This window comes from Artemia sp. Qi Xiang Cuo, chromosome 11, assembly GCF_049724085.1.
Source record: "Artemia sp. Qi Xiang Cuo chromosome 11, ASM4972408v1, whole genome shotgun sequence".
NCBI lineage: Eukaryota > Metazoa > Arthropoda > Branchiopoda > Anostraca > Artemiidae > Artemia > Artemia sp. Qi Xiang Cuo.
In genome coordinates this window covers 8,829,910-8,850,342 of record NC_142804.1, presented here as the reverse complement: position 1 = coordinate 8,850,342, position 20,433 = coordinate 8,829,910, and the positions used below count along the sequence as shown (strand labels likewise).

General features: G+C 35.8%; 1 protein-coding gene across 6 annotated transcripts in view; it reads right to left on the bottom strand.

The window, feature by feature from the left end:
• The window catches only part of dnc (phosphodiesterase dunce), a 562,555-nt gene that overhangs the window by 122,231 nt on the left and 419,891 nt on the right, over nt 1-20,433 (bottom strand). For all 6 annotated transcript variants that reach the window (XM_089096264.1, XM_089096265.1, XM_089096266.1 and 3 more), the window contains one exon: nt 17,050-17,151. In XM_089096264.1, coding sequence (XP_088952390.1) covers nt 17,050-17,151 — 102 coding nt within the window. The remainder of the gene's footprint in view (nt 1-17,049; nt 17,152-20,433) is intronic.

Genomic DNA, 20,433 nt, shown 5'->3' with positions numbered 1-20,433 from the left:
GATAATGTGCAAGATGGTTGGAATAATTTTAGAAAAATAATTTGTGAAGTTGCTAAAGGTGTCTTAGGGAAGAAAGCTAGAACTGCAGCTAAGAATATTAGCGAAAAAGCTTTATGTTTAATAGAAAGGAAAAAAGACTTGTAAAAGAATTATCTGAGTGATAGATCATATGAAAACAAAAGGAATGTAAAGAAAGTGGAGAAAGTATTTAAATATGAACTAAGGAAGTGTGAAATGGTGGCCATGGATAAAATTGCCGAGGATCTGGAAGATGCAGATAGACGGCATAATAGTAAAATATTGTACTGGCATTTTAACAAATTGAAAGGAAGTAGGCAATCCTGACTTGGCCCAGTTAAAGATAGTAATGAGGCCGCAATTAGCGATAAGGAAAAAACTAAGGAGAGATGGGCCGAACATTTTGAGAATTTGCTTAACCGAGATAAAGTTGCGGGAAAAGATATACAGGAAATGAAAAAGTTCGTGATACCTTCGATTTGAAGGAAGATTTGTTTTGTGAGGAGGAATTAGCGACAGTGAAAGGATTAAAAAATTATAAGGCTCCAGGTGCTGATAGGGTGGTAAATGAGTTTCTTAAATATGGTGGCTCTGAGGTTAGAAATAAGTTACTGAAGATTATTAATATGATTTTTGAAAAAGCGGAAGCACCTTACGATTTTAGGAAAACCTTAAATAAGCCACTTTATAAAAAAGGTGATAAAAGTGAGTGTGGTAAGTATCGAGGCATTAGTCTGGTCTCTGTAGGTAGTAAATTACTTAGTAATATGAAACTTTTTAGACTGAGAGATGCCGTAGACAAAGTTTTAAGAGAAGAACAGTGTGGTTTTAGAAAAGGTAGAGGATGTGTCGACCAAATTTTCGCTCTTAGGCTATTAGTTGAGAAGTAGGCCTACCTGAGTTTTCAAAGACCTTTGGTCCTCAGTTTTATAGATTATGAGCAAGAGTTCGATTCTGTTGATAGAGCAGCTTTAGTAAAGGTTTTATCCTTGTATAGTATACCAGACAAATACATTAAAGTAATTAGTGATATGTACGAGAATAACGCTGCTGCGGTTAAGCACGTTGTACGGATGAAGGATGACAGATTGCCGAAGATTGTTCTTTTCGGCCAACCGTCTAGGGCTAAACGGAAAGCAGGTCGTCCTCGTCTGGGATGGGAGGCCGTCATAAAGAAAGATTTAAAGGAAATGGGAACTTCTTGGGAGGGTGTAAAAAGAGAGGTTTTGAATAGGTTGGGATGGAGGAAAAGCGTGTGTAGCTGTGTTGGCCTCAGGCGGCTTGGTGCTGCGGTGAGTTGCTAGTAGTAGTAGTATTAGGAATGCGTTAGAGGTAATTATTTGGTTAGAAAAAAAGGAAAAGAGGAAAATAAAAGAAGAAGAAAAAAGAACTATTTTTTACTTGAGCAATTGAGATAAACAAGCCCTTGAACAAGGTCTTGCCCTTACTCGCCTATCAGATTACCTAGGACAAAACAGTATAACCAAACAGTCAACCAAATCGAAATGTCCAAATCCATGCAAAGTTATCCTTAATAAATGTAAGCCGTCGTAAAATTAGAAGCAAAAGCACATTAAGTGCGTGGAAAAAAAAAAATCCGAATTCATTTAAAATCTGCATAACAGTAGTATGTTAACTTATACTTTGCTTGCGTGTATACGAATTACCATGTTATTCTATAGAAGCTCTACAGAGACGACACAGAGACGACACAGGTTTTTTTCTGTTTCTGTTGTCAATTGCACAATGAATGTACGTCATGAATTCACGTGTACATTCTTAAAAAAAACAAAACTGGTATCAAACAGTTCGTGGTAACGAACTGTAAGTAAGGAGCGACCCGGCTCAATGGTAACCGAAACTCTAGAAAACGGGTTTTTGATACCAATAGATATATCAAAAGAATCAGATTTCAATGCTGATTTCAAATATATAATTTTCGTCAAGTTTAGTCCTACCCATCAAAAGTTACGCGCCTGAGAAAATTAGCCTGATTTTAAAAAAAAGGGGGAAAGACCCCTTAAAAGCTTTAGAGCCTTGGTTATAATCATACCGTCAGATTCCGCATATCAGAGAACTGTATTGCATAGTTTTCAAGAACTTTTCAATAAAAATGTGGAATTTTCCATTTTTTGCCAAAATAAAGATCATAGGTGCCTGGGGGTTTGTTTGTTTGTTTTTTTTTTTTTTTTTTTTCCCCAGGGGTTATCGTATTGACCCAGTTGTACTAGAATATCATAGGAGGGCTCATTGGAACTGAAATTAAAAGTTATAGTGCCCTTTTTAAGTGACCAAAAAAAATGGAGGGCAACTAGGCCCCCTCCCACGCTCATTTTTTTCCCAAAGTCTCCCGATCAAAATTTTGAGATAGCCATTTTGTTCAACATGGTCGAAAATATGATAAAAATGTCTTTTAGGATAACTTGATCCCCCAAAGTCCCCAGGGGGAGGGCTGAAAGTCATGAACTTTACTCAAGGTTAACATATAGTATTGGTGATGGGGACGTATACAGACTTGGTCAGAGGAGATGTGTTGGGGGCGGTGGGGGACGGATAGGGGCGGGGGCTCTATGGAAGGCTCTTTCCAGGTCGGAAGGTGTCATGGGGGACGGGACATTGCCATGAAGGAAGCCGGACTTGCCAGCATTATTTATTGGTTAATGGGACGTAAGCAACCATATTCCGGAAGTATTTTTTCTGGAGGGGGGGGGGGGCTAGAGTAGTAAATTAATATGGCTAAAAATTCCGGGGATGAATTGTCTGGTGGGGAATATAACACAAAATTACTGGGGCGGCGGATAAACCCGCAACAATTAAGAAAAGATACGAAAGTAAATAAAAAAAAAACAAGTTTTTTGAAATTAAATGTAAGAAGAAATATTAGAACTTAAAACGAACAGAAATTATAGCGTATATGAGGTGGTTCTCCCCCAAGTCAGAAAATTGCTCGTTACGAAACAGTTTTGTTCTAGTTCTTTCAAAAGAGAGCTCTATTTGATTTAAACTGCCTTTGTGATTTAGGGGTTTGTTAATCAAAATTTTTTTTCACTTTTAACGTAATGAGAGTAGTATTGACTAAGGGGAGAACCCCTCCATATAAGTAATAACATATACGTAATACAAAAAACAATAAAAAAACAAGCGATACGGCTCAATAGTAATCAAAACTTTTAAAAACTAAATTTTGATGTCAATAAATGTATCAAAAGAATGTGTTTATAATGCTGATCATAAATATATAAATTTTATTAAGTTTAGTATTACTCATCAAAGGCTACGAGCCTGAGAAAATTTACTCGATTTTTTAAAGAGGGGGGAAACATCCCCTACAAGTGACAAAATTTTAATGAAAATCACACCGTCAGATTCAGCGTATCAGAAAACCCTATTACAAAGATTTCAAGCTCATATCTGCAAAAATCTGCAACTTTGTATTTTTTGCCAGAAGAAAAATAGACGAATATAGAAGTTAGTTACGTAAGTTAATTTGTAAAGACATCCATTTATCAAAAGAAAAGTAAAATTTTTATGCAAATAAAAGCTGCATTAACTAAAAAACGATCAGAAATTAAATAAAAAAAATCATGTTTTTTAAACTGAAAGTAAGGAGCGACAATAAAACTTAAAACGAACAGAAATTATTCCGTATATGAAAGGGACTGTCCCCTCCTCAACGCCTTGCTCTTTACGCTAAAGTTTGACTCTGTCTCACAACTTTATTTTTTAAAACAATAAAAAACTTTAGCGTAAAGAGTGAGGCGTTGAGGAGGGGACAGCCCCTTTCATATACGGAATAATTTCTGTTCGTTTTAAGTTTTATTGTCGCTCCTTACTTTCAGTTTAAAAAACTTGTTTTTTTTTATTTAATGATATAAAGAACCCACATTTTTTAATTGTTTGATTGACGTGTTTGGGGAGATTATGTTCCTTGGCACCTTTTCAGAGCATGTACTTATGGATACCTTTCCAAGCAAGATGGTTTGACATGCTTTTAAAATCGGAAATGTTTGATTAACATTTGCAAAAACGGGGTAATGGGATTTGCGAATTGGAGGAGATGGGGAGATTGTGCATTGTATAATACACAAGTGACTTTTTGGAGAGTATTGTCAATTTAAAACAGTTTAGAAATAAAAACAATTTAACAAGAAATGGCTGAAAAGTGTTTTGAGGGAGATGGGGTGCATGGAGGTTTGAGTTGCACGAGGGTTCAGTTAAATGGGATACAGTCACACGGGGGTTTAATTAAATGGGTCAGAGTTACCCGTGGGTTTAGTAGCACGAGGGTTCAGTAGCACGGAGGTTCAGTTGTACGGGGGTTCGGTTATACAGGGGTTCAGTTACATGGGGGGTTCAGTTGCACGGGGGTTTAGTTAAATGAGGCTTGAGTGGCACGGGAGTTGAGTTGCACGAGGGTTCAGTTGCACGGGGGGTTCAGTTACATGCAGATTCAGTTACTAGGGGATTAGTTAAATGCGGTTGAGTTGCATAGTCTCGTTGGAAAAAATTGGAGTTCATACTTAAACAGTTCTATTAAGAGCTATTTTTATGGAAATGCTTTTACAATCGGAAATGTTTGATTCTCATTTACAAAAAGGGGGTAATAGGATTGGCAAATTGGAGGAGATGGTATGACATTGTACTGTAGAACACACAAGGGATGTTTTGGAGAGTATTGTAAATTTAAAATAGTTTAGAAATAAAAAAAAAATAACAAAAAATTGTTGAAAAGTGTTTTGAGGGAGATGGGTTGCATGGAGGGTTGAGTTGCACGAGGGTTCAGTTATAGGGGGCAAAGTTACACGGGGGTTTAGTTAAATGGGGTCGAGTTGCACGAGGGTTTAGTAGTACGAGGGTTCAGTAACACGGGGGTTCAGTTGTACGGGGTTTCGGTTATACAGGGGTTCAGTTACATGGGGGGGGGGTTCAGTTGCACGGGGGTTTAGTTAAATGGGGCTTGAGTTGCACGGGAGTTGAGGTGCACGAGGGTTCAGTTGCACGGGGGTTCAGTTACATGCGGATTCAGTTACACGGGGTGCCTACCTCACCTGCCCAGAGTCTCAGGCAAGTGACCCTAAATTTGAAAAAGTGGAAATTTGCACAGATTTTCTAAACTGAGCTGAGACAATGAATAGATACTATTGGGAAAGTGATTGGAGACGCTGGACATCCGTGAACAAGTGCTAAATTGAGAGAGGAATTTGGGACAATATTTGGGGGCGCCCACCCGCCCAGAGTCTCCGCCAGGTGACCCAAAAATTTAAAAAACACACAGACACGACAGACACAAACACACAGAAACGACACATAGAGACGACACATACACAGAGACGATACACACACACACACAGAGGCAACACACACAGAGAGATGAGACACACACACAGATATGACAAACACACATAGAGACGACACACACAAAGAGACGGCACACACACACAGAAACGAAACACACAGAGAGACGACACACACACAGAGACGACACACACACACACAGAGACGACACACTCAAAGTGACGAATTACACATAGAGACGACACACACACAGAGACGACAAACACACAGAGACGACACACATAGAGAGACGACACACACAGAGACGACACACTCAAAGTGACGACTTATACATAGAGACGACACACACACAGAGACGACAAACACACAGAGACGACAAACACACAGAGACGACAAACACACAGAGACGACAGACAAAAAGAGACGAATCACACACAGAGAGGACAAACACACAGAAACGACACATAGAGACGACACATGCACAGAGACGATACACACACAGAGTCAACACACACAGAGAGACGAGACACACACACAGAAATGATAAAATACACATAGAGACGACACACACAAAGAGACGTCACACACACAGATACGAAACACGCATAGAGACGACACACACACATAGATACAACACACACACACACACACACACACACAGAGACAACATCCACACAGAGACGACACACACACACACACAGAGACGACAGACTCAAAGTGACGACTTACACATAGAGACGACACACACACAGAGACGACAAACATACAGAGACGACACACATAGAGAGACGACACGCACACAGTGGGGGGCTTAAAAAGGCGAAAATGGGTGAACTACATGAGTTTATCTGCCTTAACTTGTGATTAGTTTGTTAGAAATGAGTCGGTTATAAATAATAAACCGGACGCTAAACTCAGACAAACAAAAGGATTGTAGCACCTGATTGGCTCGAATATTTTGCATGATATTTCTAAAGTCAATTAAGATGAAGAAATGTCGGAGTGTTGGTTTGACATCACAAGGCACGTAGGAGGGAAAGTTTTTGTTGGTGGGGGGCTTAAAAAGGCAAAAATGGGTGAACTACATGAGTTTATAAGACGGTTCTTGAAAATCCCAAGTTTTTTTCTGATTTTTTGGACAATACCCATACTCCTATTGATGAGGACTGATGGTTCTAATTCAATATTTTTTTCATGAAAACAAACTATTTTTTAACAAATTTTTTTTGGACTTCGAAATTATTCAACTTTTTGTTAGAGTTCTAGTTTAGTTTAGTTTTAGTTAAGAGTTTAGAGTTTTACCTTAGAGTCTTAGGTTAAAGTTTTTGTTAGAGTTGTAGTTTAGTTTAGTTTTAGTTAAGAGTTTGATTTTTTACCTTTGAGTTTCAGTTAGAGTTCTAGTTTAGTTTAATTTTATTTAAGAGTTTGGAGTTTGACCTTAGAGTCTTAGCTTATAGTTTTAGTTAGATTTCTATTTTATTTTAGTTTTATTTAAGAGTTTCGAGTTTTATATTAGATTTTTTGTTATTTCTAGTTTATTTTAGTTTTATTTAATAGTTTATAGTCTTATCTCATATTAATAGATTATAGTTTTTGTTAGAGTTATATTTTATTTTAGTTTTAGTTTATATTTTTTTATTATTAGCTTAGCGTATTAGCTTAGAAGTTTTGCTGAAGTTCTAGTTTTGTTTAGTTTTAGTTACAAGTTTAAAGTTGTAACTTGGAGTCTTATATTATAGTTTTCCCTATAGGGGAAGCTTTTTCACTACATTTCTAAATTAAATTAATAAGTAAAAATGTAAGAGTTTAGGTTTGACATAACCAAGCACGTATAAGGGAAATTTTTGTTGGTGGGGGGCTTAAAAAAGGCAAAAATGGGTGAACTACATGAGTTTATAAGACGGTTCATGAAAATCCCAAGGTTTTTTCAGATTTTTTGGACAATACCCATACTCCTATTTATGAGGACTGATGATTCTAATTCAATATTTTTTTCATGAAAACAAACTATTTTTTAACAAATTTTTTTTTTGGACTTTGAAATTATTCAACTTTTTTTTAGAGTTATATTTTAGTTTAGTTTTAGTTAAGAGTTTAGAGTTTTATCTTAGAGTCTTATCTTAGAGTTTTTTTTAGAGTTCTAGTTTAGTTTAGTTTTAGTTATGAGTTTGATGTTTTAACTTTGAGTTTCAGTTAGAGTTATAGTTTAGTTTAGTTTTAGTTAAGAGTTTGGTGTTTTACCTTAGAGTCTTACCTTAGAGTTTTAGTTAGAGTTATAGTTTAGTTTAGTTTTAGTTAAGATTTTAGAGTATTACCTTTTTTCCTTTGATCTGTGTTTTTGTTAGTTTTCTTGTTTATCTTTGTATGATTTATTTTTTTAGAGTTTTAGCAAAGAGTCTTGACTCAAGTTTTAGTTAGATTTCTAGTTTAGTTTAATTTCTTTTGAGCTCTTGTTAATTTTATATGATAGTCACAGCATAGAGTTGTAGTTAAAGTTCTAGTTTAAATTAGTTTTAGTTAAGAGTTTAGAGTTTTAGCTTCGAGTCTTAGCTTAGAGTTTTTGTTAGAGTTGAAGTTTAGTTATGATATTTCTAAAGTCAATTAAGATGAAGAAATGTCGGAATGTAGGTTTGACATCACCAGGCACGTGCGAGGGAAATTTTTTGTTGGAGGGGGGCTTAAAAAGGGCAAAAATGGGTGAACTACATGAGTTTATAAGACGGTTCATGAAAATCCCAAGTTTTTTTCTGATTTTTTGAACAATACCCATACTCCTATTGATGAGGACTGAGGACCAATTCACTCTTTCTTGAATTCAGGTGCGCACACGTAACCTCGTCTAAATTAACCTTAAAAAAATGAAATAAAGCTATGTCGACTTTGCATATTTTATTCAACATATGCGACAATTGATGCAGAAAAAGCATAGAGTTTGTTACTTACTTTCTTACATTTTTTTTCCATAATTTCTTGATTTAAATGTCTGTATTTTGCGTGCAAATGGGGAATTCAAAAAAGAGTTTATTACTTACTTGCGATTTTTTCATAATTTATTGAATAAAGTATCTATATTGTGTATCCAAGGGGTGACTTCAAGAAAGAGTGTGTTACTTACTTAGAAATATTTTCATATTTTCTTGAATGAAATGTCTTCATTGTGTATTCCAAGAGGTGAATTCAAGAAAGAGTTTGTTACTTACTTACTTACCTACTTACAATTTTTTCATAATGACATAATGACATATCCAACAACGGATGTTGATAAAGAATTTATTCATTCTGATACCTAGATTTTGTCAATGTTACCTCATGTGTCTGACAATAGATGTATGCAAATTCCTTTTCTCAAATCTCCGATGTTTTAATATACATTCAGAAGAAAACCTTGGGATTTTCACGAACCGTCTTATAAACTCATGTAGTTCACTCATTTTTTGCCTTTTTAAGCCCCCCACCAACAAAAAATTTCCCTCGCACGTGCTTGGTGATGTCAAACCTACACTCAAAAATTCTTTCATCTTAATTGACTTTAGAAATATCATAACTAAACTTCAACTCTAACAAAAACTCTAAGCTAAGACTCTAAGCTAAAACTTTAAACTCGTAACTAAAACTAAACTAAACTAGAACTTCAACAAAAACTCTAAGCTAAGACTCTAAGCAAAAAATTATAAACTCTTAACTAAAACTAAACTAAACTAGAACTCTAACAAAAACTCTAAGTTAAAACTCTAAGCTAAAACTCTAAACTCTTAACTAAAACTAAACTAAACTAGAACTCTAACAAAAACTCTAAGCTAATACTCTAAGATAAAACTCTAAACTCCTAACTAAAACTAAACTAAACTAGAACTCTAACTAAAACTCTAAGCTAAGACTCTAAGGCAAAACACCAAACTCTTAACTAAAACTCAACAAAACTAAAAATATAACTTAAACTAAAATTTAAAATACCTAACTCTTAACTTAAGCTAAGATAAACTACAACTCTAACAAAAACTCTAGGCTAAGACTCTAAGGTAAAACTCTAGACTCTTAACTAAAATTAAACTAAACTATAAATCTAAAAAAAGTTGGATAATTGCGAAGTCAAAAAAAAAATATTGTTAAAAAATAGTTTGTTTTCATGAAAAAATATTGAATTAGAACCATCAGTCCTCATCAATAGGAGTATGGGTATTGTCCGAAAAATCAGAAAAAACCTTGGGATTTTCATGAACCGTCTTATAAACTCATGTAGTTCACCCATTTTTGCCCTTTATAAGCCCCCCACCAACAAAAAATTTCCCTCGCACGTGCCTGGTGATGTCAAACCTACACTCGAACATTGCTTCATCTTAATTGACTTTAGAAATATCATAACTAAACTTCAACTCTAACAAAAACTCTAAGCTAAGACTCTAAGCTAAAACTTTAAACTCTTAACTAAAACTAAACTAGAACTTCAACAAAAACTCTAAGATAAGACTCTAAGCTAAAAACTCTAAACTCTTAACTAAAAATAAGCTAAACTAGAACTCTAACAAAACTCTAAGCTAAGAATCTAAGCTAAAACTCTAAACGCTTATCTAAAACTAAACTAACTAAAACTCTAACAAAAACTCTAAGCTAAGACTCTAAGCTAAACTCTAAACTCTTAACTAAAACTAAACTAAACTAAACTAGGACTCTAACCAAAACTCTAAGCTGAGACTCTAAGCTAAAACACCAAACTCTTAACTAAAACTAAACTAAACTAGAAATCTAACTTAAACTCAAATTTAAAACATCAAACTCTTAACTAAAATTAAACTAAACTAGAACTCTAACAAAAACTCTAAGCTAAGACTCTAAGCTAAAACTCTAAACTCTTAACTAAAAATAAACTAAACTAGAACTCTAACAAAAATTTGAATAATTTCGAACTCAAAAAAAAAAATTTGTTAAAAAAAAATAGTTTGTTTTCATGAAAAAATATTGAATTAGAACCATCAGTCCTCATCAATAGGAGTATGGGTATTGTCCAAAAAATCAGAAAAAACCTTGGGATTTTCATGAACCGTCTTATAAACTCATGTAGTTCATCCATTTTTGCTTTTTTTAAGCCCTCCACCAACAAAAAATTTCCCTCGCACGTGCCTGGTGATGTCAAACCTACATTCCGACATTTCTTCATCTTAATTGACTTTAGAAATATCATAACTAAACTTCAACTCTAGCAAAAACTCTAAGCTAAGACTCTAAGATAAAACTTTAAACTATTAACTAAAAATAAAATAAACTAGAACTTCAACAAAAACTCTAAGCTAAGACTCTAAGCTAAAAATTCTAAATTCTTAACTAAAACTAAACTAAACTAGAACTCTAAAAAAAACTCTAAGCTAAGACTCTATGCTAAAACACTAAGCTCTTAACTAAAACAAAACTATACTAGAACTCTAACACAAACTCTAAGCTAAGACTCTAAGCTAAAAACTCTAAACTCTTAACTAAAACTAAACTAAACTAGAACTCTAATAAATACTCTAAGATAAGACTCTAAGCTAAAACTCTAAAACCTTAACTAAAACTAAACAAAACTAGAACTCTAACTGAAACTCAAAGGTAAAACATTAATCTCTTAACTAAAACTAAACTAAACTAGAGCTCTAACAAAAACTCTAAGCTAAGACACTAAGGTAAAACTCTAAACTCTTAACTAAAACCAAACTAAACTAGAACTCTAACAAAAAGTTGAATAATTCTGAAGTAAAAAAAAAAAAATTTTTTTTTTAAATAGTTTGTTTTCATGAAAAAAATATTGAATTAGAACCATCAGTCCTCATCAATAGGAGTATGGGTATTGTCCAAAAAGTCAGAAAAAACCTTGGGATTTTCAAGAACCGTCTTATAAACTCATGTAGTTCACCCATTTTTGCCTTTTTAAGCCCCCCACCAACAAAAAATTTCCCTCCTACGTGCCTGGTGATGTCAAATCTACACTCCGACATTTCTTCATCTTAATTGACTTTAGAAATATCATGCAAAATATACGAGCCAATCAGGTGTTACAATCCTTTTGTTTGTCTGATTTTAGCATCCGATTTTTTAATTATCAACGACGCATTTCTAACAAACTACTCTCAAGTTAAGGCAGATAAACTCATGTAGTTCACCCATTTTTGCCTTTTTAAGCCCCCCACTGTGTGCGTGTCGTCTCTCTATGTGTGTCGTCTCTGTGTGTTTGTCGTCTCTGTGTGTGTGTCGTCTCTATGTGTAAGTCGTCACTTTGAGTGTGTCGTCTCTGTGTGTGTGTCGTCTCTGTCTGTGTGTCGTGTCTGTGGGTTTGTGGTCTCTGTGTGTGTGTGTGGTCTCTGTGTGTAAGTCGTCACTTTGAGTGTGTCGTGTTTGTGTGTGTGTGTCGTCTCTGTGTGGATGTTGTCTCTCTGTGTGTGTGTGTGTGTTGTCTCTATGTGTGTGTGTCGTCTCTATGTGTGTTTCGTATCTGTGTGTGTGTGACGTCTCTTTGTGTGTGTCGTCTCTATCTGTGTTTTGTCATTTCTGTGTGTGTGTCTCGTCCCTCTCTGTGTGTTGACTCTGTGTGTGTGTATCGTCTCTGTACATGTGTCGTCTCTATGTCTCGTTTCTGTGTGTTTGTCCTCTCTGTGTGTGTGTTTCGTCTATTTGTGTGTGTCGTCTCTTTGTGTGTGTCGTCTCTGTGTGTGTGCGTCGTCTCTATGTGTAAGTCGTCACTTTGAGTGTGTCGTCTCTGTGTGCGTTTCGTCTCTCTATGTGTGTCGTCTCTGTGTGTTTGTCGTCTCTATGTGTAAGTCGTCACTTTGAGTGTGTCGTCTCTGTGTGTGTGTGTGTCGTCTCTGTGTGGATGTTGTCTCTCTCTGTGTGTGTGTGTGTTGTCTCTATGTGTGTGTTGTCTCTATGTGTCGTTTCTGTGTGTTTGTCCTCTCTGTGTGTGATTCGTCTTTTTGTGTCTGTCGTCTCTGTGTGTTTTTTAAATTTTTGGGTCACCTGCCGGAGACTCTGGGCGGGTGGGCACCCCCAAATATTGTCCCAAATTCCTCTCTCAATTTAGCACTTGTTCACGAATGCCCAGCGTCTCCAATCACTTTCCCAATAGTATCTATTCATTGTCTCAGCTCAGTTTAGAAAATCTGTGCAAATTTCCACTTTTTCAAATTTAGGGTCACTTGCCTGAGACTCTGGGCAGGTGAGGTAGGCACCCCCGTGTAACTGAATCCGCATGTAACTGACCCCCCGTGCAACTGAACCCTCGTGCAACTCAACTCCCGTGCAACTCAAGCCCCATTTAACTAAACCCCCGTGCAACTGAACCCCCCATGGAACTGAACCCCTCTATAACCGAAACCCCGTACAACTGAACCCCCGTGCTACTGAACCCTCGTACTACTAAACCCTCGTGCAACTCGACCCCATTTAACTAAACCCCCGTGTAACTGTACCCCCTATAAATGAACCCTCGTTCACCTCAACCCTCCATGCAACCCATATCCCTCAAAACACTTTTCAGCCATTTCTTGTTAATTTTTTTTTATTTCTAAACTATTTTAAATTGACAATACTCTCCAAAACATCACTTGTGTATTATACAGTACACAATCACCCCATCTCCTATAATTCGCAAATCCCATTACCCCCTTTTTACAAATGTTAATCAAACATTTCCGATTGCAAAAGCATTTCCAAAAAAATAGCTCTTAATAGAACTGTTTAAGTATGAACTCCAATTTTTTCCAACGAGACTATGCAACTCAACCACATTTAACTAATCCCCGTGTAACTGAATCCGCTTGTAACTGAACCCCCCGTGCAACTTAAATCTCGTGCACCTCAACTCCCGTGCAACTTAATCCCCAGTCAACTACACCCCCGTGCAACTGAGCCCCCCATGTAACTGACCCCCTGTTTAACCGCAACTCCTTCCATTTGACACTCCGTACACTTGAACCCACTTGCTACTGAACTCTTGTGTAACTCGAAACCATTTAATGAAAACTCCGTGTGACTGTATCCTAAGGAACTGAACTTTCATGCCACTCACACCTCCCTGCACCCCATGACCCTCAAAACACTTCAGTCCGTTCTTTTTAATTTTTTTATTTCTAAACTATTTTAAATTGAAACTCCCCAAAACGTCACGTGTGTATTATGCAGTACAATGACACCCTATCTCCTCCCATTCGAAAATCCTATTACCCCGTTTTTGCAAATGTTAATCAAACATTTCCGATTGTAAAAGCATTTCCATAAAAATAGCTCTTAATAGAACTGTTTAAGTATGAACTCTAAATTTTTCCAATGAAATTATGTAACTGAACCGCATTTAACTAATACCCGTTTAACTGAACCCGCATGTAGTTAAACTCCCCATGCACCTGCACTCTCTTGCACCTCAACGCCCGGGCAACTTAAGCCCCCGTTAACTCAACCCCCGTGCCACGGAACCCCCCAGGTCACTGAACCCCGTTATAACCGAAACCCTGTACAACTGAACCGCTTTGCTACTGAACCCTCGAGCAACTGAACCCTCGTGCAAATCGACCCCAGTTAACTCAACCCCCGTGTACCTGTACCCCCTTTAACTGAACCCTCGTGCACCTCAACCCTCCATGCAACCCATCTCCCTCAAAATACTTTTCAGCCATTTCTTGTTAAATTTTTTTTATTTCTAAACTATTTTAAATCGACAATACTCTCCAAAACATCACTTGTGTATTATGCAGTAGACAATCACCCCATCTCCTCCCATTTGCAAATCCCATTACCCCGTTTTTGCAAATGTTAATAAAACAACTTTGATTGTAAAAGCCTTTCCATAAAAATAGCTCTTAATAGAACTGTTTAAGTATAAACTCTAATTTTTTCCAATAAGACTATGTAACTGAACCGCATTTAAATCATACCCGTGTAACTGAATCCGTATGTAACTAAACCCCCCATGCACCTGGCCCCGCGGGCACCTCAAAGCCCTAGCACCTCAAGCCCCCTGTAACTAAACCCCCGTGCAACTGAACCCCCATGTAACTGAACCCCTGTATAACCGAAACCCCGTACAACTGAACCTCCGTGCTACTGAACCCTCGTGCTACTGAATCCTCGTGCAACTCGACCCCATTTAACTAAACCCCCTTGTAACTGTACCCCCTTTAACTGAACCCTCGTGCAACTCAACCCTCCATGCAACCCATCTACCTCAAAACACTTTTTAGCCATTTCTTGTTAATTTTTTTTTATTTCTAAACTTTTAAATTGACAATACTCTCCAAAACATCACTTGTGTATTATACAGTACACTAACATCCCATCTCCTCCCTTTCGCAAATCCCATCACCCCGTTTTTGAAAATGTTAATCAAGCATCTTTGATTTTAAAAGCCTTTCCATAAAAATAACTTTTAATAGAACTGTTTAAGTATGAACTCCAATTTTTTCCAACGAGACTATGCAACTCAACCGCATTTAACTAATCCCCGTGTAACTGAATCCGTATGTAACTGAACCCCCCGTGCAACTGAACCCTCGTGCAACTCAACTCCCGTGCACCTCAAGCCCCATTTAACTAAACCCCCGTACAACTGAACCCCCCGTGCAACTGAACCCCTGTATAACCGAAACCCCGTACAACTGAACCTCCGTGCTACTGAACCCTCGTGCAACTCGACCCCATTTAACTAAACCCCCATGTAACTGTACCCTCTTTAACTGAACCCTCGTGCAACTCAACCCTCCATGCAATCCATCTCCCTCAAAACACTTTTCAGCCATTTCTTGTTAAATTTTTTTTATTTCTAAACTATTTTAAATTGACAATACTCTACAAAACGTCACTTGTGTATTTTACAGTACACAATCACCCCATCTCCTCCAATTCGCAAATCCCATTACCCCGTTTTTGCAAATGTTAATCAAACATTTCCGATTTTAAAACCATGTTTAACCATCTTGCTTGGAAAGGTATCCATAAGTACATGCTCTGAAAAGGTGCCAAGGAATATAATCTCCCAAACACGTCAATCAAACAATTAAAAAATGTGGGTTCTTTATATCATACCAGTTTTGTTTTTTTAAGAATGTACACGTGAATTCATGACGTGCATTCATTGTGCAATTGACAACAAAAACAGAAAAAAACCTGTGTCGTCTCTGTAGAGCTTCTATAGAATAACATGGTAATTCGTATACACGCAAGCAAAGTATAAGTTAACATACTACTCATAACCAGTGATGAAAATCAGTAAAAAACTGGAATAATAATAAATATCCCACATAGTAGTATTGACCTTGAATATGGTGAATTAGTAATGTGAAACAGTCATCTATCTCGTAGGTGTTTTCGCACAAAATCTATTATGGAGGTTGTACGGTTTTTAGTTACGCCCTAGACACACTATGTTCATTTATTTGGACAAAGAATTCCATTATTACTAACAGGGTCCTTCGCTGATTTTACCATCACACTTGCACAGGGCCGGATTTAAGCTTTTTTGCTCGGATTTAAGTTTTTGTTACTCTGTTTTTGTAAGATTTTCAGCGGAAATTCCCAAAACTTAGGGATAGTGGAAGCAATGAAAAGAACGCAACTGATGAGCCAAAATTAATGAAAAAAAGAGGTTGTACCGAACTCTCAGCTGCCATTCTTGGGAGACATCTGTCAGTTTATAAGTTGCCACGGAATTCCGATGTTGTTTTAAAATCACTTTTCTGTTAATAGGTAGCGCGGCTGAAGAGTGCACCTGGCACTTTGACGATAAATCACATCAGTCCAGTTTTTGTTAAGAAATAAATAACTCAGTGATAATTTATTGCGCCCCCTGGCAATGTGCGCCCCTAGGCCCGGGCCTAGTGAGCCTATTGGCAATTCCAGGACTACACTTGTATTGCAAAAGCAAGAAATTAAATTGGTTTCAAAAGCTATTATCAACAATTATTTTTTTTTTAATATTGTCTACTAATGCTACGTCTTTGTGACTGCAGTTACAAGCTTCCACTATTTTCTAATTAAGGAAAAATATCTTAAAACTTCACGGATTGGTCAATTATAAATACTCCGTATGAAAGCTGAACATATCTCAACTCATCAAATTGCACATGGAATACATTGTTGACGCTATAGTTTTGTGTAACTTTTTTGTCGACATATATGACTATAATATGGCTCGAGCATTTTGGTTCACTTTGTCACAGAACCTTTCACACTAGCATAACTTACGATTTTATGTCACGTAATTTAATTTTAAGCAGCAAATATTGTCTATAACAAAATTGATTTGAGCTCTACTTAAGTCTAAGAAGATTTGAGATCCACTTAGAATTCCACGTTATGTAAATTTATGTTAGGTTACGGAAACGTTCAACATAGCACTAAGAAAATGGAATTTTAGGATGTGTAATTAATATATTTTGGAAATAATTGATAAACTTATTCTGGAAAGCTGATCATGCTTGATCGGGGCTCGAATCTCCTATAGGTATATAATTTTTGAATGGCTTGTTATGATGATTGCGATGATCATAGACAATGAATATGATGAATTTATTGATTTTTATGCAAGCCTAATGTGAAAGGACCTGTTTAAATGTGAGATGTTAAAGTTAACTTAATGTAACTTAACAACTTAGCAGAGAAAATTATATTTGTAATGTAAAGGCCGCTTTAAACATTCTCTTTTGCTATGGGAATAACGCTACAAAATTCCTCATTCACAGATCTTGATATTTATTTGGTAAAAAGTGATATACATACCTTGTAGGTGTAACATTTGTCAGACTTATATAGTTGTTGCGTATATTTCTTAAAGTTGCTAAAATCTGTGCGAATGGAGTTACAATCAGATCTTCTCCATATCTGGAAAAAAATGTTTTACTTTAGTTTCTACAAGTTGCTAAAAACATGTTACAACTTGAAATATAAGCCCTACTCCAAATTAGTTTTTGGTAGCCCCTAAGAATTCCTCTGAAATTTGAAGAGATAGAATTTTACGTCAACACAAAAACTGAATTTGGAAGAAAAACTATTAAATTGGCCAAGTACTATAGGTACACATTGGTTTAACCAAAGGCGTATCCAGTATTTTTGTTCAGGGAGGGGGGTGGTACAAAGAAACATGAATAAACGCATAAAATATTTGTTTATATGCATTTTGTTACGTCTTATGAGGCGGACAAAAATTACGGATGGAGGGGGAAAGGCTTGAACCTGGTACATCCCTGGATACGGCCTTGGGCTTAACCCTTACAGGATGGATGATTTACCTGAAAGAAATGTAGAAAAAAACGATTAATGTTTAGGTCACTATATTTCAATTTTTGAGGAGGAGGGGGGATAATCAAATCAGTCTCTGAAAGATTTCTTTTATCCAATTTTGCTGCATGCAGAAATACAAAGAACTATCGCCCAACTCAATACTTGGATTAGTTTAAGTTGAAAATTAATCAAGGAACCTACTAAACATGAGGTAGGAGTGATATTTCCCTCTCCGGACAATCAAAGTGATTTTCAGCCTTAAGTTGGTAATTTTAGTGAAGATCAAACCTTACCAGCCTCTATTTATAAACAAGTTCGAAAATTGGACATAATTGGCTTAAGCCAAATTGGCTTTTGCTTAAGCCAATGTTAATTGCTGCATTTTGCCCTAAATTGTACATATTTTACTAAAAGATTTCTGTATTTTCCTATTCTAATTTTGTTATATATTGTGAATAGTTTTCATTACTTTTTTTATTCCTTTCTTTGGCATTGGACTTTTATTTTTCCTTCAATTTCCTGACTCCCAGATTTGTTTTTCTTGTACAGACACAATGGCATTTTGTGCATGACACTTTTTGGGCATGGCATTTTTTGTGCATGGCATTTTTTGGGCATGGCATTTTCCAAAAGCAATACATGGTTAAATTGGGATTAAGCAAGAGTCGTATAAACCAAAGAGAAGAAGAGATATCTTTGTTTGCAACATTTGCCCCCTATTTTGAAAAATACTTTTTTTTGGGGGAGGGGGGGGAGGTATTTTCATTAAAAAAAGACTCTCTTGGTATTTTAATCATACCATACTTACATTTAATCATTCTACGCTTCCTTGTAAAAAGTGAAGTTTAATTCGGTTGGTTTATTTTTGTAACAGCATATTTTTTTTCATAACATATTTTTTTTCAGTCAAACAAAATATTTCTTAATCATACTCTTTACTATATGGCATTGCTACAACCACGGTAGGGCAGAAATGATAGCCAAATAATCACCCCTCTTCCCATTGTAGTATATACCTGTTTTTCCTGAATCAACATTTGAGCAAGCAAAAAGCACCTGATTGATTTTTTTTTACGACATTTTAACCCATTATGACATTAATATGCATTTATCCTATTGTGACATTTATAAGGAGGACAAGTTTTTGCTTTACAATATTTTTTACAAGTAAACTCTCTGGCTCCCAGTGATTCAAAAAACCTGTGGAAGTGATTCACATCGTGATGTGTTATAAGAACGACAAGTTTTTGCTTCACAATTTAGCTGTTTCAGTCGTATTTGTTCTTAACTCTGCGTAGTTGTACATATTTACTAATTATGAAAGATTATTGTCTTATATATATATATATATATATATATATATATATATATATATATATATATATATATATATATATATATATATATATATATATATATATATATATATATATATATATATATATATATATATATATATATATATATATATATATATATATATATATATATATATATATATATATATATATATATATATATATATATATATATATATATATATATATATATATATATATATATATATATATATGTGTGTGTGTGTGTATATATATACAGGGGCGTCGTTTGGGGGTGGCAAGGGGGGCGGTTGCCCCCCCAATAATGTGGAGAAAAACAAATATACATCCCATACGCTTTGACTATCCAGATATGGACCCCTCTTGGCCCCCCCCCCCCCCCCAATAAAATTGCTGGAGATTCGAAAAGAGAAAAAAAGAGAAAAGGAAAAGAGAAAAAAAGAAGAGAAAAGGCAAAAAGATTGTGAAAATCGTATTGATTATCCTCCTATAATAAAAATCGATGCTTGACGGTGCGCGTGCAGCGTAGCCGCACGCGCAAAAACTTTTTTGAGCATTTAGTAAAAACAGATGCAATCTAGTAAATTTTTCCTCTCCAATTTAGTAAATTCTTCCAGGTCAGGGTGGCAACCCTGAAGACATTTATGTTCACCTCTCTTCAAATACTTTATTAATTCTTTCCGATTTCTAATTCATTAAATTTGGATACTTGCGGCGATCAGGCCAAAATAGCCATTTTTTTCTCTTATATTGGCTCCATACTGGTTCTTCCGCAGTTTATCATACATCGGAATTCCGTTCCTGACATTCGTTCGTCTAAAACAAACTAATGATTTTCTAGAAAATGAAGCATGCAAGTTCGTTCATTTTGAATGGGATTATGGCGGTTATCTTAAAATAAGTAGAGTAAAACGTCATGGTTATCATGTCACATTTATCATATTTTAATAGAAAAATCGCAGAGGAAAAAATAATTTATGCTTAAAAAGTGACTCAAAAGTATTTGCTGTTTATACTGGCTTGAAATTTAAAACTTAAAAAAAAACGGTATTGTATTCTTTGTCCCCCCCCCCCAAAAAAAAAAGAATAAAACGCAATTTTTTTAGGGAATATTCATTGAAACGACATTTAAAAAAAAATTTGTTAAAAAAAACCGACAAATTTCAGATATCAACAATAGGTAAATGCAACAACACGTAAAACAGATAGGTTTATTTGTCTCCTGAGCGGCTCCTCATATAATAGCGGCCCCTCATACTTTTTCTCATATAAAGTTCGATAAAAAATCTGCTGAGCTTGGCGACGCTTGCATGACTTCAAATCAAACACAAAATTTCTTTCTTTGAAATACGACTCTTTGGTAATGTTTATACTTTTGTAGGATTTCTGGAATTCCTAAAAATCAAGCATCCTTATGGAATCACAGTGGGTCGATCTCTTGTTGGTAATTCGAGGCCTGGGGTTCAATTCGAACCAGGGTCGGAAAAAGGGCGACAGAACAATTGGGCCCAATCGGACCCCTTGTTTGAAAGGGCCCCGCACT